Source organism: Schistocerca gregaria, chromosome 5 (assembly GCF_023897955.1).
Source record: "Schistocerca gregaria isolate iqSchGreg1 chromosome 5, iqSchGreg1.2, whole genome shotgun sequence".
NCBI lineage: Eukaryota > Metazoa > Arthropoda > Insecta > Orthoptera > Acrididae > Schistocerca > Schistocerca gregaria.
This window is the reverse complement of record NC_064924.1, coordinates 128,871,765-128,883,985: the sequence shown is the minus strand read 5'-3', so window position 1 is coordinate 128,883,985 and position 12,221 is coordinate 128,871,765. Positions and strand designations below refer to the sequence as shown.

General features: G+C 38.3%; 1 protein-coding gene across 2 annotated transcripts in view; it reads left to right on the top strand.

Moving 5' to 3' along the window:
- LOC126271854 (leucine-rich PPR motif-containing protein, mitochondrial-like) overlaps positions 1 to 12,221 on the top strand; it is a 155,168-nt gene that overhangs the window by 65,926 nt on the left and 77,021 nt on the right. For both annotated transcript variants that reach the window (XM_049974188.1, XM_049974189.1), the window contains 2 exons: positions 1,542 to 1,755; positions 4,243 to 4,455. In XM_049974188.1, coding sequence (XP_049830145.1) covers positions 1,542 to 1,755; positions 4,243 to 4,455 — 427 coding nt within the window. The remainder of the gene's footprint in view (positions 1 to 1,541; positions 1,756 to 4,242; positions 4,456 to 12,221) is intronic.

Here is a 12,221-nt window from a genome sequence, read left to right as displayed (position 1 = left end):
AAAGAAAATTGGTTGTAGAAACCACTGGTATTTTGTTATGTTCTACACTTTGCATCCAGAGAATCTGCTCTTACTTTGTGTAATGGTAGCACGATAGCTGTTTTTAAAATTAAAATTTAAATGTTTGATGGTATTGACCTCTTGTCTATGACCATGTTGTTCAATTTGCAGCACTCTTTAGGAGAAGAGGAACTTCTGAGAGTTTCCCATGAGCTTGATTTCTCTCTTTGCACTTGAGAGTTTGAAAGGGGCTTTATAATGGGTCTCAATTTTTCCAGCTGGTCAAATTATGATTTGTGGGCCATTGGGATGTGACAATAGTCCATTGTTGGACTGCATGAGAATGTGGGGGCAGGCATACTTGTCATCGGGGTTCCAGTTAGTCACATCTGACTACCACAATGGAGGATTGCTGAACTGTGCACCAAGCACATTGTAACACCCGTCACCTCTGTAGCTGTCACCAGAGGAAAAGTAATGAACCCTCTGCAACATGTGTGTCATCCCGTGCCATCGGTTGGAGACCAGCAGGAGTCAGACTAGATAATTATGGTCCCACGCTTACACTGGTGTCGACACCATGTGTCTGCATTTGAAATTCTCTCTTGGCTGGGAAACATCAAATGTGGATGAATGGTGTTGGATTGTGTTCAGTAGTTAGTCGAGGTTCAGTACTACCCTGGTGACCATCGTCGGTGAGTTTGGCAGCGACCTGGCAAGAGATGGCTCTCGTGCGACAGACACTGCTCGTCCACACATTCTACGTGTCTGTCTGAACACTCTGTGGGGTGCTGAGATACTCCTGTAACTTACAAGATGCACAAATCTACCCCCAGTAGCATACATTTGGGACTAGCTCAGACATCAACTCTGTCCCAGTGCCAGTATCCACAATATCGAGGACCAGTTATGAGAGTTGTGGGCTGACTTGCCTTGGGAGAGGATACAGTAGCTTATGACAGCCTTCTCAACTGAATCAGTCCATGCATCTGGGCTAGAGAGGTGAACATTGTATTGATACTTATACTGCTTAGTTCTTTGTAAATTTTACTTGATTTTTGTAATCATTGAAATAACATCAGATACCCTCTCAACATGTGAAGTTTTCATTTTGTTTCCTCCTCCCTTTGTGGGTGCTTCATGTGTTTGGCAGTCTGTGCATATTGTTGAAATACAGCATGATTCTCTGTCAATTTTACAAATTGATTGTGATTACGAAACAGATAATGTTACCATAACGCAGAGCAGATGAGCTACTGATACAGCAGTCTCAGGATTTTTCAAATCTTGATTAGGAGTTCTTGATTCATGTAACACTAGGACTTGGTCTAACAATCTGGATGTAATTTTCTTGCATATTGCAGTTTCTCTCTTTGCTGTATTGATGTCAATCATATGAAACAGTATTTTTCTGCTTAAAAATAATATAAGTACAACCAAATGAAGAATTGCTGTCATCCATTCTCTAGTTTCATGTTTAATATTTGAAATGTGCCACCTTCCTAATTATTTCATGTATGAACGTGATGTTTTTATTACAGGAAACATCCATCATTGTAAGCATCTGCGAGGACTTGGAAAACACTGGTCGCAATAGTTGTGCTCTTCTTACTGCAGCTGAGGTCGCTCTGTCTTCAAAGAAGGTGGAAATAGCACTTGGTATTTTTAAAGCCATGAAGTTACACACTTTGCCTCTTCGCCCACACTACTTCTGGCCATTGCTTGTCATTGAAGCTAGAGAAAAGGGAGAGAAGGGTAATTACTATGCATACATTACAAAAGAAATATCATATGAAAACAGAAGGTTCTGACATTAGTAGTGCAGTTATGGTAATAACTGATCTTGCCAAAGCAAATGGAAAATGGAAGATTTGATTCATCTGTTCCTCCCCCATCTTGTATATAAAATGTCAACCGGTGTGTGTGTCTGTGTGTAGTCTCAATTAGACTAACAGTTATCTGTCTCCTTTTTGTCGTTTGGATTTCAATATTTTTATTGATCTTTCACTAATCTTACCTTTGTCTTTTGTGCAGCCTATAGATTTTACCACCAGTGTGTTCTGTGCTTTAACGGTAATGTAACTGGAAAGCCAAAACATAGTAGTGAACAGTGTACAACAAGAAATAAAATTTTGCAGTAGTATTTGCTAATGTTTAAAACACAGTATAAAGCCTGTTAGAAATCAGCTTTCCAAAAAATTTATCAAATGTCTCATTATGCTTGATCACAGAATGTACATTACATACAAGGGTCTAACTTTGATTCTAGCACGTTATCAGTATGCAGTCAGTGGCTTCAACATCCTAGCGCATTAGCACATATGTGGGAAGAGACAACAGCATTCAACACTGTGTCAACTTTACATCCTTCACAGGCTACTTGGCACTGTGTGTTCTATTAGATTATCATGTAATGTGGTTCAAAGTCACAACATTCTGCTGACTTGTTATCTATTGTTATGGTTTGCACGTGCCATGTGGCAAAGTTAATATCCCCCCACCCCTGCTGCCTCCCCCTCCCCCCCCCTCAACATGTGTGTTAATTGTTGATACTGATAATCTGTACACTGACAAGCATTGTGCTAAGAGTGTCTTTTTTGGGACCGAGTTCAAGCAGAGTACGGAACCACAACCATCTCTATTTTCCAAGACAGTGTCTATGACTTACCAGATACCACTCCTTCAGTGGATCTGTGTTCATAATGTATGTTGGCAGCTAAATGTAAGTGGCATTTGCTTGTCAAACACTAGTTTGTTAGGACCAATCCCTACTATGTAGAGATTGCTGTAGCTGAGCTCCTCAGTATCTGTTTTATTAACATAGTGTTATGTTTTCAAGCACAGAAAACAATCAGATGTGTAACTTGTGGGCCTCCCATATAGTGAAATTTATCTCTAGATATTAAAATTACCAATCTCTTATGTGAAAACAATACACATTTCTACTCCAGTCCTTCCCCTCTCACTCATCTTCCTCACACCACCCTCTATCCTCTATCCTCTTTCCTCTCCTCTCCTTGGCTAAACCTCTGACAGGTATTCAGTGAACTATCCCAACAACATTATCTTTCTCTGATAAAATTCGAACTATATTACTTTGTTATTCTCCCTTTCTTTCCTTACTCTCACCATTCTACCTTAATTTATGTGCATCTGTGTATCCTCTAATATTATTATTTTGCATAAGCTTTCGACTGTCTCCAGTTATCACTTACCTGACCGTGGCTGATAGAAATGTTCTGCTTCAAAGCTCTCTGCTAAATGCACACAGTATTGGCTGTGTTGTATAATGCCTTGTTGCTGCATTTCAATTCCTAGGCACAAGAACATGCAAAATTAAGTATTTAGACAATTAAGTATTTAGACATACTCCAAGTGTCATTAAATTTACGTTTCCATAAATAGTTTAATTTTACATGTTCTTGTGCCTGTTGTGATGGTTATTTTTATACCAATGTGTGTAAAATAATAATGTACTAATTTAGTAGTACATTACACCCTCATACATGTTGTAGATACTGCATGATTTAACCGGTTATTCTCCATCTGCAAATCTCTGCCTTTTGTAAATAAGTGAACCAAATGAGTAAGAATTTGAGAACCAACTGGTATAGGTATGAGGCACCCGGACCTTTTATTCCTGGTACTGCTATTGGCAAATAACCTTACTATTGGCAACAATAACCATTATTTATGTTGTTGAATGACATACTACAACGTGAGTGTATCTGTTAAATCCCAGCACATTTTCTATACTGGGACCGTAGTGAAAATGCTTTACAGTTGTTAAAAAATAAATGAATAAACAAATATTATGAGAAACTTATTAAGAATCATAATGACTCTACCAGTCTAGTGCATGGTAACATGCTGTATTGAATGACTGTAACTGTAGTTACTGTGGATATTTCTGAATTATTCTACTGTTGCAAGTATTGTGAAGATGTATTGAGACAAACATATGAAAATTACCCAGAACACACTTCAGTGTATTTCATGGTATTTAAAAGTGTATCCTATGTGAATCATCAAAGAAATGTGGAGGCTTCTTGCTTTCCCCACTCGTTTTCCCTCCTTGTGCTCCTCCTTCCCCTTTTCCCTTCCACCTTCTCCATGCCACTGTAATGTAAACTTTAATATTTAATTTCTGTAATTAGTTATGTGCTGATTTCAATGTGATCAGCCTCTTTTTCAATAATATTGAAACATATTATAATTGTCAAACGTGTGGTCTTTTTCCAGGAGTTTTTAATATTCTGTCTCAGATGAAAGAGTTGGAGGTGAGCCCAGATTCAGACACATTGCAAGATTATGTTCTCCCATATTGCTCACTGTCAGATCCAGTTCAACTTGTGCGTAAACTACAAGATCTTGAACTTAAACTTTCTGCAATTATGGTCCCACTGCTAGCTGTACTTCTGAGACTTGGTTGTCTACAACATATTCAGGAGTTATGTGAGTAAAACTTCTTGTTTCAATTTAAGGCATTGTTAATTTCCATCATCTAAAAACTTCCAGGAATAAGTATTTATATTATTTTGCAAAGAAGTAAGTCATTCCTGGTCAATCACTGAGAAGTGAAAGCTAGGCTAAAGACAGACCATAGTATTCCGTAAACTGAATGGGGTTCAGTTCTACAACCTTTTGGTTTCCAAGCGCGTTCCTTGCCACTAGACTATCAGACCTGACCATTGTTGCAAAGTAAACATATCTCTAACGAAGTCAATTGTTTTGTCGTAATAGTGTGCTCCATGTATTTTTTGACTTCCATATCATGTTCCATTTAGTTCCTTCGTGTAAATTATTTGCACGTGTTGTAAATTTATGCTATTTTCATGTTTGTTATGTGGGTTTGTTAAATATCATATCCTCGACAAATAAAAGTTCAAAAACTTCAAACAGTAAACTTAATCCCATGTTTTTCTGCTGTTATAAAAGAAAAATCACTTTCTTTGGTGGGGATCACCTCAGTTCTTACTAGGAACTTATAATCCTTCCACCGTAACAGATCCTTATGTTGAAAGAGGAGCAGCAATTTTAGCTAAAATTATTTGTGTAATTTTCTGGAAAACATTACACCAGTGTCAATGCAGGTAGATAGTGAATGCTTTTTCTGAGCATAGAATGAGTTAGTTGCTGTTTGTCAGTAGCTGGAAATCAACCTGACTGTTTGCAGGAGGCTAGAAGCTGCTGGAAATGGATGTGCTGAGTGGGCTACAGAGAGACATGTGGCGTAGCTACTAAAGGTACTTGAAGTAAAATCGTCTCGTGTGAATACTGTCTCCTCTACAAGCAGTCAGTTTGACTGTTGAGTAGCTTGTCACTTTCCACTACAGTGGAAGCAGGGACCAGGAATAACTCAAGATAGTACACCTAGCCTCCTAACCAACAAGTTCGAAGTGCTGTCTTCTACAGAAATCAAAATTGAACCTGTAAGACTTGATTCGTTTGTTAGAAATACTGATGGTGTGGCCCATGTCAGGAAGAAGCAAACATTGAAGGATAAGAACCTGTTAACCAAAATTGTTAATAGAATGCGTAATTGTGAAATCCGAATGAGCTAATTAGTATTTGCAGAGTAATGACACCATTCATTAGAAAGTCCTCTGTCTGGTAACCTGTTTGTTTTCTGAAAACTAATCAACTTAAAAGATATCCATAATTAAAGGTCAGAGTAAGGTTGGTTGTAGAGAAGGCGAATGGCTGACTGTGATGTACTGGAAGAATTATAGGAAAATGTAGCTCGTGTATAAATGATACCACGTACAGAACATTTGTGCTACCCATTCTTGAGTACTGCTTGTGTTTGGAATCTCCACTGGGTAGTATTAAAGGAAGAAATTGTAGCAGTTCAGAGGCATGCTGCTAGATTCATTACTGATTGGTTTTATCAGCACGTTAGTATTACAGAAGTGCTTTGTAAACTTTTAAGGGAATCGCTGGAGGGAAGAAGATATTCATTTCACAAAACACTATTGAGAAAGTTTAGAGATGCAACATTTATAACAGATTGCAGAACAGTCCTGCTGCTTCCAACATACACTTCGTGCAAGGACCAAGAAGACAAGATAAGTGAAATCAAAGCTCTCACTGGTGTGCATATAGCTGATCATTTTCCTCTCTCTCCTTTTGTGAGTGGAACAGGAAAGGGAATGAGGAGCAATAGTACAAGATACCCTCTGCCATCCACCATATGGTGGTTTGCGAAGTATTTGTATAGAAGTAGATCATTGGGGTTAATAAACTGCTAAAACTGAACAAGGCTCCAGGGCTCAGTTGAATTTCTATCAGATTTTGTGCAGAATTAAAAAAAATGCAGTAGTTGGAATATAGCATACCCATTTACAAGAATGGTCACAAAAAAGATCTACAAAACTGTTGAATGATAATCATTGACTACACGTGTTTTAGAATATTAGAACATATTCTAAGTTCAAGCACAATAATGTATCTTGAACAGAATGACCCCTTCCACAACATCCAACATGGATTTCAAAAACGTCGTTTGTGCAAAGTCAACTTAGCATATTTTCTCGAATCTAAGCCACACTCAAATCTAAGCTGCACCTGAAAAATGAGACTCAAAATCAAAAAAAAAAAAAAAAAAAAAAAAAAAAAAAAAAAAAAAAAAATATTCGCGAATCTAAGCCGCGCATGAAATTTGAGACTCGAAATTCAAGGGGAGAGAAAAGTTTTAGACCGCACCTCCAAATCAAAACAAAGTTGGTCCATTTTAACATGAGACAAAATTGAGGTTTAATGGATGAGGATACAGCTACAGTAGTTTGGTTCGAGTCATAAGCTTAACAGTTAAGCTTTACCAAGTAGCCATTGCTGTGTGTCAGGTGCTCAGTCCGTATTTATACGGGTACCCTTCCTTTTTCACGTGCTTTGTCTGGTTGGAATCAATTGCTTACTTTGCTTTGATTTGATAAGTGCTGTTCTCTTTTTTGTAGGTGTTTACATCACTCTAAGCTGAAAGTGCATTGTTGTACTGTGTCGTGCTTTGTTTGTCACATTCTGAAAATGACTGTTTACGACCTGTCGCCACTCATGGCATAGCTTGCTTTTGTGTGCACTACTGCGGCTTACAATTAAAAGAGAGAGAGGGAGAGAGGAATTCTCATAAGCTAAACAATGGCAAAAGACTGCTATTTGTTGTTACTTACACTGTAGCTTTCTTTGATGATGATCAACAAGAATCAAATAATAGACTGCGTATGATAGATGATGTTCTGAACAAGAGTTTAGCGAAAATATTTCTCCGTTTGAAAATCTTTGCAGACGCCACTTTAGTACATCATTGTGCACAGAAATTAGAATCATCTTAGATTTAAAAATCTAGTCAGTTGCCGTGCTTCATTTCTGACTGTATCACTGTTCAGCAAAAGAATAATACGAATATAAATATGACATAATATGTATATTCTTCCGTGTTTGTTGTTGCCTCACTCTAGTTTTGTAGTTTATTAGGCTGACAAGATTTAAATGAGATAACAGCAGACACGAAAAAATACATGGCATAATGTTTACTTTCGTCTACCTTTTCTTTTGATTTATTTACTGATGCAGAGGTTCTGATGCCATTATTTATCTTCGTGCCTGCAAAGCACGCCTGTTAGTGGTATGTATATTCGATGGTAGAAGTTAGTTGTAGTGGCACCTATCAACATTTTTCAGAACTTCTGCTTACTTTGTACTCAATTCTATGCCACAGGTGGTTTTTCGGATTTCAAAAACAGGTAAAAAAGGGCGGCTCACATTTGAGTAAATGCGGTACCCATTTCTCATGTGAAACTCTGAAAGCTGTGGATCAATTTCTTTACTTCTGGAAAACATATGGCTCAGTACCACACCTGTGCTATTAAAATAAGTCCAATCATATTGTGTACCAAACATGATCAGTGACTGGATGGAGGATTTTGTAGTAGGTAGTGCACAGCATGTTATTGGAGATGGAGCGTCATCAACAGATATTGAAGCAGCATAGGCTCAGTCATAGATAAGGAGGTAGCAGATGTCGCTTCACTGGTTAGTTAGTGGAGGAAATGCTGTCAGTTCACATATTATAGCATACAAAACAATTATGCAGCACATCTTAGAATGCTGCTGCAGAGGAAGTGTAGCATGTACAGTAGTTTCACAAAAAACTGACGATGTAATACAGTACACCAAGGTTTTTTTTTATGTTAAGGAATGCTTTTTAACATTACATCCATGATTAAATGTGGTTTAAGAATGTTGAATGTGGATATCTTTTTTAGGTACTGAAATACCATTAAATACACTGGCTCTTGAACTTTAGTGATGATATATAAAAAATGACGCACCATGAAGGAATTATCCAAATGGGATGGAAATTAATAAATGTGATGTAAATTAACAGACAAACAAATGATTACAATTTCAAAAAAAATTGGACGATTTATTCAAGAGAAAGAGCTTCACAAATTGAGAAAGTCCATAATGTGTTAATCCACATCTGGCCCATATGCAAGCAGTTGTTCGGCTTGTCACTGATTGAGAGAGTTGTTGACTGTGCTGCTGAGGGATAGCACGCCACATTTGTCCAATTGGTGCATTAGTTCATCAAAGACCTGAGCTGGTTGGAGGACACTGCCATGATGCTCCAAACATTTTCACTTGTGGAGAGATCCAGTGACCTTGCTGGCCAAGTTAGGGTTTGGGAAGCATGAAGATAAGCTGTAGAAACTCTCGCTGTGTTCAGGCAGGCTTTATTTTGCTGAAATGTAAGTCCAGAGTGGCTTGCAGTGAAGGACAAGATTGGGAATAGAATATTGTCGACATACTGCAACCGAAGGAGTCTTGCTATGAAAAGAAATGGCACCCCAGACCATCACTTCTAGTTGTCATGCTATATGGTGTGCGATAGTCAGGATGATTTCCGGACACGACTTCAGCTTGCAGTCTCATTGACTGAAGTAGTATGGTCTTCAGTGACGAGTCATGCTTCAAATTGAGCCCTGATGATGAGCAAAGACATGTCTGGAGATGCCCCAGACAAAAGTGGGATATCAGCCTGACTCGTCCACCATATAGCCTGACACCCAGGAGTGATGGCGTGGGTTGCCATTTCATTTTATAGCAGGACCCCTTTGTTTGTCATACACAGCACACTTGCAGCACAGTGGCACATCAATATTCTACGCCTCGTTTTCTTGCCCTTCATGGAAAGCCATACTGGGCTTACATTTCAGCAAGATAATGCCCGTCTGGACACGACGAGAGTTTCTACAGCTTGTCTTCATGCTTGCCAAACCCTACATTGGCCGTCAAGGTCATTGGACCTCTTCCCAATTGAGCCACTCTACCAGCTCAGGATTTTGACGATCTGATGCAGCAATATAACAGAATGTGACCCAATATCCCTCAGTAGGGCAGCCAACAACTCTTAGCAATCAGTGTCAAGCCAAATAACTGCTTGCATAAAGGCCAGAGGTGGACTAGCACATTACTGACTTTCTCAATTTCTGAAGCTCTTTCTCTTGAATAAATCATCCAGTTTTTGTGAAATAATTGCAATCATATGTTTGTCTGCATATGTACATCACATCTGTCGATTCCTGTCCCATTTGGATAATTCCTTTGTAGTGTGTGTTTTATTTATTTATTTTAAGGGCATTTGACTGTGTGAGAGGGAAAGGCACATGTTTCTTCCTTTATTACTCCTATAAAAATCTTTGAACTTCCTTCATAAATGACAAATGAATTCAAATGGGTTACATTTTTCTTTGGTGCTTTATTTTTCATTAGAAACTAGTGTTACCTGCAGCTGCACTCATGTTTCAATAGTTTTGTTATGATGAGTGAAGGTGAGTAAATAAGCTATCGTATATACAATAATACGAGCTGCCCTCACATGTCTGCCTTTATGAGTAGACGTAGCTCGTGATGTCCACCCCACCTCCAGCTTTCTTCTCTCCCAACCGCCCCAGTGAATGACGACACAGTGCACACAGCTGTACCAAATTTCATTGAAATCAGTTAAACAGTTTAGTCATGAGAATGTGACAGACAGAGCTACTTTCGCACTTATAATATTACTAGTTGTTATCCATGGCTGTGCACACATATTAGTACTTTTCATTATGATGAGTGATAACGAGTTAGAAAGGTATAGTATGTTCAATAACATTGTCTGCTTTCACACATATGCCTGTTTATCTAATCTGGTGGAGAGTTGCAATTTCTTGGTAATTCTCTGCACACATCCAGGCCTATGTAGGCCACTTAAATTCCAGGTTCCAGAGGAGAAGTCCATTGTCTGTCACAGTGTCCAATTTCAGTTGAGGCTGTCATTATTCCAAGGCTCCTGACCAATGTATTTTTTTGTGTGCCCAAATACCTATTTTTTTGTGTGAGTGGGGAGGTAATCCTCTGCACAACCCCCATTCTGGAGGACCAGTGGTGTTACACATGGATGTCCATCATAGAGGCATTGTGTTCCCCATGGCTTTTGACGCACCTCTGGCCCAGTTTACGACATCCTATACAGGGCGGAATCACCTATATCTTGAAAATGTTTCAGTTCCCACAAAAATTAATAAGACTAGCACATATGTGTTTAGAGAATTTGTATTGTAGATTAAAGGTCACAACTTGCTGAAGAAGGCTTTGGCTGAAAGCTATAATATTTAACAGTCTTTACAGTCTTTCCATTGTACCTCTCTGCAACACAGCGGCTTACGGTGAGTGGCAATCTCCTTTTTCTAATATTGTTGACATTCCAATCTGGTGTTTCCATTGTGAGTGAGAAAGGAGGCTGGAGGGGGTTGGGGAGGGTGTTCACGAAGGGTGGGCAACAGATGCATGATACAGGAATGTGACATAAATGCATCTACAGGTGGCCCATGCAACGATGGGATAGAAGAAGTCTGTGAAGGGCCTGGAGTATTCCATAGGTGGCCCACCCAGCAATGGGATAAGGGTCCAAGGATCCAAAAATATTTCTCAAAGATACACAGTGTGTTGAGGATATCGTAGAATTATATATTGGGAATGATCTATTTGAATATATTAGCAACGAAACCAAGTACTACAGTCAAAATTGGAATAGAACGAAACTGGACAAAGAAAATATATATATATGCCAAATTTGTTGACGTTACGGGACCTGAACTTAGAAAATGGTTTGGGCTTGCTAGCCTTATAGGAATTGTAAACAAAGCAAGGGTCGATGATAATTGATCAACAAATCTGAATTTCGCAGAACAATGTCCCGTAATTAATTCGGACAAATATTATGTGTTTTACATTTTTTTGACAATAACTATAAACTGTATAATGCCAGCCAGCTTTTCAAAGTGCAATTTGTAGTTGATTGTTTTTCCAAAAACTTTAAAGAAACTTTTAATCTAAGTCAAAACATCTCAATTTATAAAGGAATGATACTGTGGCATGCACGGTTAAATTTTAAGGTTTACAATCAGTCAGAAATCAGGAAATATGGCATACTCATTCAGATGCTGTGTGATTCGAGTATGGGATACATTTTCTTATGCAAGATATATTCTGGTCCTGGACAGCCTTTAGCAACTACAGTGATGGTACTGTTGACACCTTCTTATGGAAAGTGGCATCACCTCTACATGGATAATTATTATAACAGTGTAGAACTTTCAGAGAAGTTACTCAAAAAGAAAATTCGAGTTTGTGGAACAATGTGGCAAAATAGAGGGTTTCCAGAAAAATTAAAGCACACAAAAGTCAATGGGTTTGAAACTGTCATAGATGGAAAGGTGAAGTACTCGTACGGTTATGGAGAGCTTCAAAAACTAAAACGATATGCATGATCTCTACAATACGTAATGCCACTTTGACTGACACTCAAAGAAAATGAAGAAAAAACAATTACACAATAAAAAACCTGAAAGTGTAGTAGACTACAACAAATATATGAAAGGAGCGGATCAGGCAGACCAATATTTGAGTTATTACCCTAACTATAAAATGGTCAAACAAGGTTTGCATTTACCTCTTTAATTGCACATTATTTAATGCATTCTGTACAAGTCAATATTTCAATACAGTATTTAAGAGTCTCCAATTTCATGATTTTTTTTATTGAACTTGTCTGACTTGTGGATAAAAGACCATGTACCTGCTGCTGAGCAAAACTTGGAGGTTGCCACTACATCGCAAACGTCACGTCATGATCGAATTGACAGACATTTCGGTCACATGAGTCAACACCAACTAAT